We start from the raw sequence: 16,488 nt of genomic DNA on the forward strand, positions 1-16,488 counted from the left end.
AAGTAAAAAGTATGTGATTCCCCCCTCTTCCAGGGATCAGGCTTGGCTATATCAAGCCACAGGGCCTGACTTGGTGCAGGATTTGCCAGTCAGGTTCTGCTAGACAGGCACTGTGACAAGCAGTAAGCTTACCATCTATGACTAATTGTGATTGTTAATAACCTGCCTCTTCCCTCAGATCGAGCTCTCAACAAAGGAAGGTAGGTTTGCCTTTGAATTAGCCTATGGTGTCTTATAGAAAGTCAGCTGAAAACTTAGCAACATCTGATTAGGTTAATTTGTGGTTCTCGTTTACTACAGGAGCCAGTACATAGCTGATTCTTGGAAATGGTTTTTCCTGATCCTAATCTTTCTTCATCTGTTGTGATCAGATCATCACTTCTTCTGAAATTAATATTGAGGAGATTCATGTTCAGTATTTGTGTATAACTCTGTCAGTTCTTAACCCGATGTCTTTGTAATTTTAAACCCGTTAGAGCTAATACCACACAGTGGAAAGATTATATGTAGTCAATTGTTCTCTAGTCACTAAAGTTTTCTAGCTTAAGAAAAAGGCAGCTATTAATATGTTCCATCACAATTTAATTTATTTAACTGGACAGTATGCTTAATATATGTTTAATTGTATTCACTGGAACTGTAGGAATTTGAAGTACATGCCTGCCCCTTCGCCTTGGGTAGAACAGATCGCAGCTTGCCATTGAAGCTCACTGAGTAATGTAGAACAACCACTTATTCATTTATTTTTCTTCTATCTTTCCAGGATTACCTTGGACATTTCCAGCATGGATAGGGAAGGGTGAAAACTGGCCCTATGACTATCCAGATGTGACTGCTTACTATGTCATTTCTTGGATATTAGGAGCTAAACAGTATCACAATTTGGACATTGATTATGTTGGGGTCAGTAAAGCAAAATCTTTTGCATACGTTATCTATCTTCATTCCTAAAGTCTCAGTCTTGTATCTCTTTGTTGATTACTGGACGAAGGGGATGGGAAGAGAAATAATTTTGCAATTGCAGTTTTGTTTTTTTCTATTGCATGATGAAAGGCAGAAGTTATGTTTGTTTACAGTCTTTCTGCAATAGTGGCCGTTAAAGCAGAACAAGTGTAGAATGGCTAATCTCCTGCTTTTCCAATTCTAGAACAAAGTTACTGAGTATTTGAGAATTCTTAGATCTGTTTGAGTCTTGGGCTTGCCATGCTTTTTCTGCTTAGGTTTCAGCAGTTACCAGATTACAAAAAGCATTAGTTAAGACAGTTTGTGAAAAATCAGCTAACATGACTTCTTGGTGTAAAATATGGTTACAGTTTTGCAGAAGGGCAATACTTTACAGGTTATTCCATTTTTATTTGCATTATTTATAGTAGTAGAGCTGCATGTGTTACAGTACATTAGAATTACCGTGTCGTGTTACAGTGCAGTATATGTATGTAGCGAATGAATGTCTGAGAATGTCTGAGAAAAATGGACATGAGACAGAAGCAGACAATCTGGAAAACCACTTTTCAGGTGGCTAGGATTCCTCTAAAATCAGTCCTATACTTTCTGAAACACTTATTTTGGACTTTTAAGTGTTTTGGTGTGAGACAGTTTAACTGCAGAAAAGCTCAAAATCACTTCAGCAGTCCAGAGCAAAGTGTCTGAAACTATGGCTACCACCCCTCAAAGGAAGTCTGATCTTTCTGCTGTAATGTGAGATGGTATATCTGATGTATATCTCTTCTGGAACACATCCCCCTGGATGTTGCTGACTTATTTCAGCTGTGTCAGTTTTGCACTTTGAGTAATGCTATTGCTCTAGCAATTCAGCTGAGGGAACAGGGAGAACAGCTGCTGTTAATTTTTCTTCTTGCTGTGTTCTTAGAGTAGAAGGTAAGTTCTATGCTTTATGTATTTGAGTAATGTCTGGTGTCTGTTTGTTACTTCACAGTGACTGGCCTTCTGAATTCTGTACTTCTAAGAAAAGGGAATTTCTGCTGCTACAGACCATGTGGGGACATTGTGTATTGTCCGATTTCTTTGTGGGCATAATCTGAAATGCAGGAAAGCAGTGAGGTCTGTGAAGGCTCAGAAGCTGTCAGAACAATTTTAATGCTGTTTTGATTCTACATTGTTAGCCTTTACTGCTATTTTGTTTTATAGCATGTGTTATATATCATTATTAGCTTTATGATGCAGTGGGGCTTTCAGTAAGTAACATTTTGATTTGCTTATTTCTGAAGTGACATGTTAACACTTATGGAAAGATCTAGAAATATCAAAATCAAATGGACATATCCCATGTGCAAGAAACTGTCTGATTGTACATGGCTGGGTAATCTACACCTAAGGGGGGTACTTCCATCTTTATTGGTGAGTGTGACTCGGAGTGTTCATTTTGCAGTTAGTAAAAAATAAAGTAAGGTTTCTGATTGTGTATTTTGTTGACCAGGGTATTTGGTAGAAAGGAAGACCAGCATTCCTGCTTTTGAATTTTGAGCTGTGTTTAGCTTAAATACTCTTTTTGTAAAAGATGGATAATCCGGGACAACAGAAATGAGAATTTTCTCTGCTTATTTAAGCTATACTGGATCTCTCTTCTGTTCAAGTATGGATGTAGTCCTCTGTAAATTAGAAAGAACTGTGTCATTGAATAGCCTCCTGAAACTGTAGGCAGTTATTTTAAATGTAATTTATTCTGGCTTTCCTATATCAGTATATGGCAATAGGGCCCATACATTAGGACTGCACCTTGAAACCACAGTGTGTTTCACAATGTTGTCTAACAATCTGTAGACCCATTGATAATATAATATAATATATAACACTGCTACCATTGTGGAGCTGAAGCAGCTCTAGAGTTCTTTTCAGCAAGAAAGCAATCAGTAGACCTTAGAGACAGATAAACCAGCGGTATTTTTTTGAACTTTCATACAGAATTTTCCCCTGAAAAGCTGATAACAAAACCAACCAGAGCACTTCCCTTTAGGAAGCTGAAACTGCTGAGTTTATTAATGGTTTGTATAATCTTACATATACAGAAATAAAACCTTTTATTATGCATTGACATATCCAGATTTTTCTAAATGGCTTTTTACTTTTCCTTTATAGATATGGAATGAAAGGGCATTTAATAGCAAGTATATTAAGGTATGTATCTTATTTCTGTAAAGTGAAATATTTGTTATCATGTGTAAACAATTAGCTCATCTGAATCTGCCTAGAACAGGAACCTTAATCCTGCAGTTACTTCACCTACTGAACTCTGTTTCTTGCAGTTGAAGCCGTGGAATGCTAGAAGGATCAGATCTCTAGATCTTTTCTTTGTGTCTAAAGTTGTTATTTTCAACTTTAAGTGTGTCAGTGTATGGTAAGTGTTTAGGACCTCAACATTTTAATGGGAGCTCCAGTTGATGCTACTGAAATCATACATATTCATCATCTTGGTACTGTCTTGGATATAGTTATAAGTTCAAGATCTAGAATTACTTGAAATTCTGTAGTGAAGTTACAGTGGATATAATACCCTTAAATTATTTCTATAAAACTTCAGGTTCTTTTGTTATGGAAGACATAATAAAGGCTCTGTGTTTCTAACTGTGCAAAATTCAGTACCTCCTGTTCTAAAGGAGTTGGAGGAACACAGTGTTTCACGTAACCAATCTTGAGATCACTAATGACTGTCTCTGCTGCATGCCTCTGCTGTCCCCCTGCTCTTCTTTGGAAGCTCACTTCTGTTTGTTAGTTATGTTGAAGTGCAATGTTAAGTACAATCTTCTGCTCTGTTCGTGTCCTTGTTGCTGTTTTGAGGCTAAGCAAGAATAGCATTAGCTATTGCTCTTCTTAAGAGCAAATAAGAGTTAAATGGAGAATTGAGTGTGTAGGAAAACTGCTGTTTCTTTGTGGTTTTTTAGAACTCGGCAGGGATCCCATCTGCTTGAAATTAGTCAGTTAGTGGCTATTAGAAAAATTTCAGTTCTTAAGTTTGTGTACATGGCATGAGGTTAGTCACATAGTTTGTCCTTTGCAACCTTTGTTACTATTTTGTTCAGTGGTTAGTTCTAGTAGAATGATTAAAGGAATGGCACACAACAGTTAAACTTGACAGTGCAATAAAAGCAAAAAAGTATCTTTCACAAGGCTGGCACATAAAAAGTTCTGTCTACTCCTGAAAACTGAGAATGCAGTCATATAAAGCATTTCTTTAAAATATTTTATTTCCTAGAATATACAATTAGATGATTACCCTTATAGCTGTTTCCTATGATCTGTGTAGTGCTTTGACTGAGGGAGTGCAGAAAGCGCTGTACTGGTCATATACCTTGTACAAAGAAAGAGGAGTACCTTATATCCAACTGTGTGGGTTTCTTGTTAACGAAAATGTTGATTAACTATGTATTGTAAACTGATGTACCAGTCTACTGCCACCACAGTAACTTAGTTTTCAAGTCTTATAACATCTTAGACCAAATTCTGTTATGGATACTTCACAACTAATTTCATTAAAGGTGTTTTCTAGACTCTCACTTTTGTAGGCTGTTAGGCCGTTAGTTCATTTTGGACACAGAGGTTTGGCACTAGAGTTTTTGAGTGAATCCTTTCCAGAGAAAATACAAATACACTGAATTGTGACACAGCGGGATACCTTGGCAGCTATGTCAAGGTGTCTTGTTTCTTTGGGCACGTTAAGTAACAAAACTCTGGTGGATGTGTAGGTGCTTCAGATTTTGCTAGTGAAGCTACTTAAATCCCCGTATAAGCTTGTTCAGAGAATCCTTGTGCTTAGAATCCTTTTAAAATATCCCATGCCAATGTTTGCTCATCACAAACCTCAGCTGAACTTTTTTTAAAGCTCGGAAGTGAGTTCATAGGGTCTTCTCTTTATTACAAAAACCCCTCAGGAACTAGAAGTTTTCTATTATATTTAGCCTTGGGCAGTGTGGGTTTCAGGCTTTTCTTTTTCAAAAAGTAAAGTGGTTCTATAATTGGGTATAGGCTAATGAAGAAATCACTAAGGATACTAGTGGGATCCTAAAGGATAATCCTAATCATAGGTAATTTTTGCTGGTAGTGGAGGAGGGGGAAAATGTGTGTGTGTGTGGAGACTTCATGTAGAAATTTTTAGTTCTTCAGTGTGTGTGTTATAGAAGCAAAGCTAAACAGAACTGAAAATACTTGTTTGCAAGCTGGGATAAAACAATGCAAGTAAAATATAAGATGAATAGGAATAAACTCTTTTTGTGGGGTTTTTTGAGCTGCAAGTTTTATTTCTTCGCTGAATAGATGTTATGTTGCTTGGAATGCCTATGAGACTGAACTCCTTGTAAAAAGAATTGTCAGAGAGAGAAGACAGATATTGCTATAAATAAAAGACTAATTTCAGTATATCACTGATTGACTCTTCTTTGAAACTGGTTTTCTGGCTTTTTCTATGTCTTGTAAAAAAATTGAAGTGTTCTGTTTGCTCAGTCCTATGTCATGTCACTTGAAGGTTTTCTCATCTCTTTGCCTTGGCTTCCTGATGTGGGGAGGATGAATGTGGAGATCAAACTGTTGAGTATAGGGGCGGCATTCTGCTTGTTAACGTTCTAAGTGCTGTTGAATTAGAACTAAGCTTTTGACTTCCAGAGCTAAATGCTTAGTTTAAAATTTGATCTTAAATCACTCAAATATTTGCTGAAAAGTGTCAGCCTTCCCTCTGTTGTACATTAAAGGCTTTTTACTTAACACCCATTTTACTGTTAATTTGCTTACACTCTTCAATGTTGTGTGGCATCTAATCAGCATGATAGTTTGTTTTTTTTTGATTTTTAGATAGATTTGCACTTTGACATTTTGAAAAATATCTATTTACTGAAGTGTCTGGTTGCACATCAGACATTTTCTGTAATGTCTGACAAATACATGACGTAGATGAGCTCTTAGTTACCTTACAAAATTTTTACTTGTCAGAAGTTATTTTAGTTACTTCATCCACTAAAGCACTAGTTATGTTTCTTATTAAGTAGGAAAAGATTGGAAAAATAATATTCTGTTTCTTATAAATACTTATTCAAGAAGATCCTGTTCTTTCAATTATATTTTTTAATATTCTAATCTTAAACTAACCCTAAAATTCAAGGAGTATCTGTACATAAACACGAATACCAGATGTGCGGGAACCATTCTGTGTGTGTTATTATTGAGTGCGTTTTGATTGTCTACCATTCTTTGACAGTCTTTGGTACTTATCTTTCAACATGGAATTTCTTCAGTCTGTCTAGTCATTTTGTTCTTCTGAGCTGCCTGTATGGTTAGACAGTTTTTCCTAATATCTATCTAGCTAGAAAGATTTATATTGCAAGGACCTTGTTACAGTAAATAAGTATTTCTACTGTTATGAATTTTTCTGGTAAACTTTATGCTTCAAAGGCTTCAAGCAGCTGAACAGAACTTCATTGCTACTTTTCTTCTTCTTCCTAAGTTTTATGTCCTTTAGATTTAGGCTTTTATTGTCACCAACACTTAGACTTTGCTTTGTGTCCTTATTTGACTACACATCAAAATAGAAATGCCTCTTATTCTCCTTCACATTGCTGGAGGGCTATTACAAGAAATTATTCAAGGATTCATGCATACTGATCTTCACATGGTTGGAAAAATCTTTCTTATGCATGTGCACAGCACATAGTACATCATCCTTCTTCTATATCAAAGATTGCAATGCCTTTTTTTTTGACTACTCAGATAACACATAATTGTATAATGCCAGCCCTGTATGAGCTTGGTTCATTCTTAACTGTTAGAGTGGGATATATTTTGTCTAAAGTTCCACAGGCAGCTGTAAGAGGTTTATCATCTTTGGCAATGAAATAGTAAGGAAAAGCTGGAAAGACAAAATAGGACTTCTCATTTGCTGGCATGTTTGAATTCAAAGCTGACTGCTCTCAGTTTTGTTGTAAATATGCAATTGCAGGTTTATGCATTATATTCCTGAAAATTAATGAGACATATGAGAGCCAAGTAGTGGGTGAACCTAAATATCGACTATAACATCAAGGATGTTTTTTGTTCAGTCAAATAGCCTGTGAAAAGAATGCTTAAGTTATCTTCACTTGAAAAGGACAGATATTTGGCAAAGATTTCTGTTCTTCTAGAGAACTGCATGGTTACAAGGTCTTTTCTGTTTTAAAGCTTAATCCCTTTCATCTCAATATACTTTTTTAGAAGATCAGGTTAACTTTCATTTCTTATCACTTGGGGAGGCATGTCCACTTCCACATTCATAATTTTTAGATCGACTTAACCTGACTTTATGATAAAACCATTACTCATATGTAATGATTTACATGTATGCAATGGATGGAGTCAGTATGTGGAGAGTGTCTGAGGGGGGTACACATATGTACATGAGGTATCAAAAGTAATCCAAGTCATTAGAAGCCCATTTATGTGCAATGGCTGAATGTCATAGATAACCCTTCACTGTTAAAAATTCTCATCATTAAGTTTGTTTTAGTTGTCATTATGCTCTCCATTGAGAAGTGAGAACTTACCTGTCTTGGTCTGAAGACAGATGCTTCCAATGACTCCTCCTCCAGTTCTTAAAGTGTTTTCAGTCTTTAATTTTCATGTTACTTGGTTGATGAAGGCTGTACTTTAAGTCCTGTTATCTATTACTAAGGTACTTCGGCAGTCTTTGGACAGACTGGGTCTAAGGAACATTGGCATCATCGCTGCGGATGGAGATTGGAGCATTTCAAAGGAGATGATAGTTGATCCGTATCTTAACAATGCTGTTGAGGTAGTCGGGTAAGTGTGGGAGAAAGGAGGAGTTTCACACATTGCTTATTTCTTCATTTCTCTAAGTCTTCATCTCATATATTCTTATTTCATACTTCCTAGCCATTCCCAGTTTTTTCATCATCCTGTACAGTGGTGACATGTTACTTTTTCCTGTCTTCCTCTCTTCTTTCAGTTTAGTACATGTATAGAGTAACCTTACCACTCTTCCATCATTTCTCTCAAATGTTCAGGTAGAATCTGTATTTTAGGCCTCTTATTTTAGCACTAGCAAATGACAGGAGACCTCTCTGCGTGTGCATCTTCAAAGTCAGAAAACCCTTAGGACTGAATTCTCGGTCTGCAGTCAGTTTTGATTTCAGGTGAACTTGAACTTTCACCCTGGAATTTATCACCCTGGGACTTCCTGCGCTTGCAGCATTCCCTGTTACATGTCCTTTGCTTGAGATTTTTCTGATCATGTGCTAAAGCTAGGAGTTTGTTGCTTATGTCTGGTAACGGTATTAGAAGTGCACACACAGTAAAGCAGAAGTGAAAACAACCATGCAAAGTGTTTTTAAAAATAATAAAACCATCTCAATTTTAGCAACTAGCAATGCCTGCGGTTGCAGGTCTAGCAAATGGTAACTTGATTGTTTGCTTGCGCTCTTGCTCCATAATACGCTTTCTTACTACCTTGCTTCTGTCAACTGGCTTGATACTTATTCTACTGCTCTTGCTTTCTTGGTAATCTCTGATTTCTTGAAATTACAAATACTTCTTAAAAAAATTATAGCATTTTGCCAGTGGAAATGATCAATATGTCTATAAATTGTTCACTTGTGTTACATTTGTTAACTTGCTTACCACTGTTGTTAACCTTATTGTGATAAGAACATGCTTGGGGTCACTAGTGTCCAATTTATCCTTATTTATATGTAAGGGGTTGTGATATGCTCATAATTGTTTAAACTAATGCATGGTTCAAAGGTTAAAGTCAGTCAGTTAATCAGGGATTTTATGAAGAAACTGCTTTCATATTTAATGAGCTTGTAAACACTGCTTATCTGGAAGTGGCTGCCTGAGAAATACCAGTTATCATGCCAGCATTGAGTAACTCACTTGGTTTAAAAATTTATAACTTTCTTAGGTTGGGCAAGACTTGCACATCAGCAAGTTATAGTGCATTAGCAAATGTTTTAGTTATGATTTCCATGCTAATGAAACCTACAGAATGATTGCCCTGATAGTGTATGGTTCTTATTTCTTAAAGAGCTAGATAGAATCAAGGCTAGCAGTACCTGTTTTTTGCTTGTAGGCTTTAGGAGCATCAACATGTTTTAGTTGTTCTCTAAGATGAGAGTTCTTTTTGTCAGAGGTTTTCCTTGAATGTCTTATGGTTTTTTCCCCAGCTTTCTCACCCCTGCTGATCACAAAAAATAAAGAGTTAGGAGAATATTTCCTGTGCAGTAGTGTTGTTATCTATTAGGAAATTAAGGTTAGTACAAAATGAGAACACCATGTTTCTCAGCCAGTGCTGACTTCAAGGCACCACCTGCCAGAGTTCTTGCTGACCTAGAAAAAGATGATACTGTATAGCTGTCTGTCCTTCAAATGCTCAGATTCAGAAGGTTGCTAAAAGTACAGTGTATCAGTATGTCTTTTACATAACCATGTATAGCAATTTGCAAAATCTGCTGGTCAGTCTGTTTTCCTAAATAGCCTTAAATTATTTTCTCAGAAATCCTTTCCTGTACTTGTTCTGTAAGTTCTTTTCAAGTATAACTCTCTCTGTGACTTTTTCTTCTTTTTCTTAGTTCTTCTATTTTGGAATGGAAACCTGGGATGAAAGTTATATTTTTTTAATTTAGAATTTATGAAAATAATTGAAATGATTGCTTGGGTGTCCATCCAAAAGAAAGTAACTGGCCCTTCCTCTTTTTTGTGTTTCCTTTCATTTTCTTTTTTCCTTTACTTTCTTTTTTGCATCAGGTAATTTTTACATTTGTATAATTATTCCCTGTGGAGCTTTATCCCTGCCTGAAATACCATTTGCAATCTGAAGCATATGTAAGGTAGACTTAAGGTAAAGTTTCTGTATCTGTTTTTCCGCTCCATATTTGCTGTCTGCTGGCTTGTGATTTGAAAGGTGAAGCACTTAATATTTTCTCATTACAATGAAGGTGACCAAGCTGTTGTCATTCAGTGTGTTTCAATTTCGTTGATTGAAGGGATGGTCTCCCTGAACGTATTGCTCAGCACCATTTCATACTAGCGAGTTGCAGCACTTGCCATTGAAAACAAGAATTTTGTTAGAAGTAAAAAACTTTATCTGCTACTAAATCAAATTACCCAGTATGCATAAAGTGCTTGAAAATGAAAAAAACACAAATTGCTATATAGTTACCTCAAGTCTTAAACTGTCTTATGCTTTCTTATTTTGTTCACAAGACCATCTTCTCTGTCTTCTTATGTTGTTTTGATGGGTGCTGTTTCAGTGTTTGTATAGTATATGTGTATTTTATTTTTTTCCCAGGATGGGAGTATGGTCAGTACTACATCTTCTGTGTTAGACATGGATTTTGTTTATTGTGATTAACAAAGCTCATAGAACCCAAAGCTCTGTTTGGCAAGTCCTTTCTTAAAGGCCTATATACCAGTACACAGTTAGACCTGAATATATTCCACAATATTTTTTTTCTGATTTTTATTTAGAAGTAGACAACGTGAAAATGTTTTTCCATAGTTCTAAATCATTTAAGTTCTCTTTTACTAGTAAGTCATTATTAGTGGACGATAATTTTATGTTGGGTGGGGGAAACAATCTGCCTTTGTCAGTTTTTATTAACCAGACAGAGTAAGTCTTATTTTACTTCTACTTGATGTAGCATGAGTCTTTCTAATACAATGATCAAATAGCAGAAATGATTGCTGCTATTTCAGTTTCTCTTTTTTTTTTTTTTTTTCTTTTTCCTGTCTCCTAGTGTTTGCCATTTAAAAAAAACCCAACATGGTAAATCCTAATGAACAAAGATGGGTGATGTATTTAAGAGCTATCTGTCAAAGAATAAGGCTTTTATTTAAGGGGTTCTTGTTCTGTTGTTTTTCATAGTTAATGTAGTTGCAACTTTAGAGAAATCATTAGTGTTGTTATCCAGCAATGCCTTTTTAGTTCAATAGGAAGAACAGGTTTAAATCACTGTTATTTGCGCTCTCCGAGGTAGACAACATTTGTTGTAAGAGAGAAAGATGAATTGACTTGTTTAAGACTATGCTAAGCTGGTAGAAGAATAAAGATTAATTATAGAAAATGCTGTTTCTGGATTTATTTTATGATTTTGGACAATGCTACTTTTGCAGTCATTTCAAATAGGATTTTTGTATTACATAGTTCAAAACACAAGGTAGAAACTTAATTTTGGCTTTAGGTAACTGATCTTAAGATGTAATGTTTGTCTCAATTTAAAACAATACATTTTACTCATTTTACTGGTAGAGCAGCTCTTTTCCTTTTTTTTCCTTTTTTTTTTTTTTTTTTAAATTTCCTTTTCAGTTCATATACCTGAGTTTTTCATCAGTTTACAACCTGTACTGTTGCAAGGGGTCCTAAGTGCAGGAGTTGGTGTTTGCATCTCTTGAACCTGATGAGGTTCCTGTCAGCCTGTTTTTTGCAGCCTGTTATTTCTCTCTAGATAACAGCCTCCCCTTTTCAACGTATAACTATTGTTGTGGGTAAAGCCTGATACGCAGCTCAGCCCCACACAGCCACACTGTAGGATGGGAGAGAGAATCAAAGGGTGAAAGTGAGAAAACTTGTGGGTTGAGCTAAAGACAGTTTAATAGGGAAAGCAAAAGCTGTTCATGCAAGCAAAGTAAAATGTGTACTTCCTTAGTTTTATTAAAGTTATCAAACAGTGTTTGCCCTCATATCAGCCTATGGGGACATCTTCAGCAATCTGGATCCTGGTTGGACTTTTCTATCAGTGTTGATGGGAGACTTTGCTGAAGTCAAGGTGTATGACATCCAGTGATTTCACCTTGCCTGCACAGGTAGTCATCTTGTAGAAAGCAGTCATGTTGTCAGGGATGATTTGGGAATGGCAGCATGGATTTACCAAGGGCAGTCATGCTGCCATTCCCAGTCTCCTCCTGTCCTTCTTGTGCTTGGGAATGGCTTCCAGTAAGACTTCCTCTATAACCTTCCTGGGGATTGAGGCTGGATTGATGGGCCTGTACTTTTTCAGATATTCCTTCTTGAGTATGGGCATTATCTCTAGTCATTGGAACCTCCCCAGTTGCTAAATACTTCAGTCTTTGTATGTATGTCAAGTCTGCAACCCAAATGCTGCCTTATTCTAATGCAAGATGTAACAGGAAAATACAATGCAGCAGTAATACTAACATTGTGTTCAAAGTTCTTAAGACTTTAGGGCAGGAAATCTTGACATTTCAGACTACCATCAGACTGCACATAAGCTAGGTCAGATTCTGATCTGTGGAAAAAAATCTTGTGACATGGTTTCCTGCAGGTAGTGTTCCCTGTTAAAGATTATTATATATGGTAGAAATATAGAGAATGGTTTGAAGGTGGATAGGCATTTGATGTTATCTGAATTTAATAGTACAGCAAATGCTGTTTAAGGGAACTCTGGACTTCAAGAGACTACATCATTAGACTTGATCTTACGTGACATTTTAGATTTGTTTCATGGACTTTCAAGGCATTAAAATGTCTCAGGGGAAGTATACGGTGGTTGCAGTTTTAAAACTTGAAATACAACGCAGTTGAGTAATAAGGTGTGTATGTGTCTGAAGGTTTTTCCTGTTCTTATGTTGGTTGCATTGAGGAAGAGCTGATCTCATTTGTGTTGCTTCACTGTTAAACTGAAATAGTTGATTAGCAGGGAGAACTGGGGGAATCAGCTCCTTTTCTTAATTGTTTACTGTGCTTTCACAGGGTTTGTGAGTTATAATTGTTGTCCTTGCCCTGTACGTGCTCCTTGTAGTGTAACCCTCAGCATTGTAATACCCAAGTAGCTGATCTGCAACTAGAGTATCTTGCATGAAATGTGATATGCTTTGTCGTTAACTTTATTTGCAGTTTTGTGTGTTTAAGAAGATAAGAACTAAATGTTTTTCATTTTTTCTTATGTGCTTTAGGGTTTGGCGTGGTAGAGGAAGAAGGTGTCCTCTGAAGGCACTTTGTGCCTAACAATCCATTACATTTTGTTTGATGTAACAGTTGTTGTCCAAGTTGTGAAAACAAGAATTGGAATGTGATTTGTTTTTTGAAATGTACAAATAGTGCTGAAGAGAATGCTACCTTTCTTTTTGACAATTTGAAAAACATTTTTTTATTTGTCCTTTCTCTCTGTTCTTTGCTCTCCTCTTTTTTCAAAGCTGTTGAGATACACATTGGATAAGCACGGTCTGCAGCAGGTGAGGATCATAGCCAGCGATAGACTGTGGGAGCCCATTTCCGTTGTCTTGCTGCTTGACTCCGAGCTCCACAGAGTGGTCGATGTCATTGGGTAGGGGGTTCTCTCCTTTTTTTCTTTCTTGGTGGTTTGTTCGTAGATTGTCTTCATCTTGCTTCTTTGTAACTAGCACAGCTAAAGGTTTACCTCTCTATAGTCCTACCTGAAATGACGGATTGATACTATAATCTTTTTTACTAACCCACATCAAATCACATGGGCTGTTGTCCTGGTGACAGCCTCAACCTGTTAATTGAATTGTGAGTCTCCTACCATGTGGAAGATTTGTATTGGCTGTGGTTGCACTTTTGATGAATTGAAGGTTTTCTGGACAACCCTGTTTATTCTGAGGGTTGTTTTGGTTCCTTTATTTGGTATGCAAAAAGTGCTTTAGCTTTACAGCTTTGTATAGAGCCTTGTATTACTGACTTCTGCTGGTCTGTTACAGGAATGGGTGTGATCCAGAAATGGATTTGGCCTATGATTCTTTTTAGTTACTCTAACCTCTTGATTCTTAGTTCCTACTTTGTTTTGATGAGAAGGGTGTGTTTGTAAAGCATGTAACCAGCTGACTTGGTTTTCTAGTTCTGTTTTTTAATACATAACACTGATATTTTGCAAAAGTACTAGACTAAATTTGAGATTGATTACTGACTTGTCTGCTGAATAGAAATGTCTGAAGATGTCCTCATTAACTCTTCTCTTTACAATAGCTCTAAATTTTAGTTATTCGATTCCATAAACTTGCTTCTCCCAATCACATGCTTCAAATGTGCCTGTTTCTTGTTTCAACTTGAGTCTTTTCCATTCATCATTATATATCTGACCAACAGGAGGTGTAGAAACCAAGATTTTGCCTCCAAATAGAGACAGGCAGTCAGCACCTTCCCCACCCCCCCCCAGTAAATCCTTCCCCCATTTTGAAAAACAGGAAATATCCTGACAGCTTTTTGCGAGTGAAGTCTTGAATCATCTGTGGATCAACTCGTGATAGCAGTTGTGAACTCACTCTGGCCAGATGCAAATCCACTGCAGTTACCATGATCCCAATGCAGTGAGCATGCTTCCTTTCTGTTTTTTGGCAGCTGCAGCTGTGAACCCAGAGGCAGTCCCTGAAGCTCAGCTGTTTTTACACTATCTCAGTAAGCTGTAGTTGCTTAACTCTTTGCAAGTCTAAGTTTTACATCCCTTCTCTGCTTCAGTTTTAACAGGGAGATGAAATACTCTCTTGTGTAATGGATTATTAGTTGGCTACATTTAGTGGTGCACATCTCGTTATGGTATCTTTTTAAAAAAATTCTTGGCTTGCTATTTTTATTTGAAACTATAAAAAGTATTTTAGATAGCCAGGATTTTATGTGAATGTACAATAAAATCAATTTTGGACATGGTAACATAATTTGTGTTCTGTGAGGTCTCTCAGACAACTTGAATGGGAGATTAAAGCTGCTGATTCTGTTTTATTTTGCTCTATTTGCATCAGGCTTCATCTGAAAGATGTTGTAATGGCTAGAAATTAGAGAGGTCCCTGAAGATACACTGTAAAACTATTAATAGATGTTCACTCACACAGGGATGACCCAGGTCACCAAAGCTCTTTGTAATATGATATTTCCAAACAGCTTTTCAGAGCTATTATGTTTGCATTAATTTTACCAGTGAAATGAAGTATAATTAATTTTAAAGGAGTATTACTCCTACTTGGAACACATTTAAATTACATTGTAGCCCTTGAAAACAGTGTTTCTCAAGGATGGACTTGCAAATTCCACCGTTACTCATAGGAGTACTTTAAATGTGCTAGTTCTTTGTAGCACAGTTAAAACAGTTAGATTTTTGCATGCTATGCAGTTCAAGGCTAAGCTGTTCTGTTGAAAATTTCCCCTTCTCTTCCTGCTATTAACTGGAAGAATATGGCAAGTGTTTAGGAAGTGGCAGTGAGTTTAGGAGTAACAACTTTCATTTTCATCTAATATGAATTTACTGTGCCATTAGGTGACAACTCAAGTCTCTTTGGTTAGAAGCATCAGTGTTCTTAACCACATTTGGCTAGATGTGTCACAGAAACAGCAGCCTTTAAAAGACATTTTTTAGGCCTAATTATGCTCAATTTAACACCCTAAGAAAAACAAGATGGTGTTATGACATTTCTGCATGATGGAATCATAATGTGGTAACTGTAGTAGTGGGAGTTCAAAGTGTTGCAAGTTGTCCCAGACCTGTGTGCTGAGACAGAATGAGAAATAGGAAAGCCTGTGCTGTTACCTGCCAATTTCTGTTTCACAGAGAAATTTCTGAGGACTAGATTTTGAGGTTTTCATAGGTAGTTCTTTTCTGCAAAGCTTCATTTAGTGAAGGTATTATATAGGCCGATGTTTTAAAGATTTATTTAATTTCTGTAGTCTTTTACTGATGCATGACAGAAAAATGGTGGTAAACCTTGCAATTTCCATCCTGATTTTCCCCTTCCTCTCCTTTGGGCCATTGCTATATGGAAAACAAAAAATAATGCAAAGTTTTTTTGTTTTTAAGTAAGTTGTCCAAATGAAGTCACTCTGCATAATTGTGCAAAGCAGCATTTGCAATCCATCAGTAGAAGAGCTTTTCTTAATTACTATTACTTTTTGAATATATCGGATTTACTTTAGCAACTGTATGTTATTTTGTTAGTATTTTTTTGTTTTTGTTTAGTAAATGACAGTGGTTTGAAGAGCGCAAATACTCATAGCTGTTGATAAATTCTTTCATTGTAGTGATAAGAGGTTTAAACTTATGTGTCACCATTGTTATATTTCTATTCCTGCTATTCATTACCTTTTCTCTAAAAAGATCTGTTCTTTCCCCTGTTTCATGATATATATCACTTTTTCCTCTCTCTTTGCAATGGTATTCTGTTATAGTGTGGACTGACTCTGACCTTTTGAGCAGAGAATCCAAAATCCCACTGCTTCTGCTAAAGCATCACAATCTATAGGAATGATGCATAAACTCTACTACAGTTCGTCTTTTCAGGCAGCAAGGAAGATAGGTGTTTGGGAGTCTGTGGCTTTTCCTGAAACATTGATCAGGATACTCAGGTGTCTCCAAATGGTAGTGGTCCTTGGGTTGACCAATTATTTCCTGGGAGTAATTGGAGTATAGTTGTTTCTTTGTAGGAGTTTTCATTTTCAGAGAATTAGAGAGATTGTTTTCACTACTGAAAGAGCAGAGCACCCTGTTCTGGGCACAGCTAATCTCCTGTCCTTTGCTGCACACCCTGTGTTAG

At 36.5% G+C, this 16,488-nt stretch overlaps 1 protein-coding gene across 2 annotated transcripts in view; it reads left to right on the plus strand.

Annotated features, from left to right (window-relative positions):
- The window catches only part of GALC (galactosylceramidase), a 40,176-nt gene that overhangs the window by 6,066 nt on the left and 17,622 nt on the right, over positions 1-16,488 (plus strand). The window contains exons 5-7 of one of the 2 annotated variants that reach the window (XM_021292422.2): positions 764-903; positions 3,097-3,135; positions 13,147-13,277. In XM_021292422.2, coding sequence (XP_021148097.2) covers positions 764-903; positions 3,097-3,135; positions 13,147-13,277 — 310 coding nt within the window. Of the gene's footprint in view, positions 1-763; positions 904-3,096; positions 3,136-7,648; positions 7,777-13,146; positions 13,278-16,488 lie in introns of both variants that reach the window. The other variant, XM_005506159.3, reaches the window with a different exon arrangement.

This window comes from Columba livia, chromosome 5 (assembly GCF_036013475.1).
Source record: "Columba livia isolate bColLiv1 breed racing homer chromosome 5, bColLiv1.pat.W.v2, whole genome shotgun sequence".
NCBI lineage: Eukaryota > Metazoa > Chordata > Aves > Columbiformes > Columbidae > Columba > Columba livia.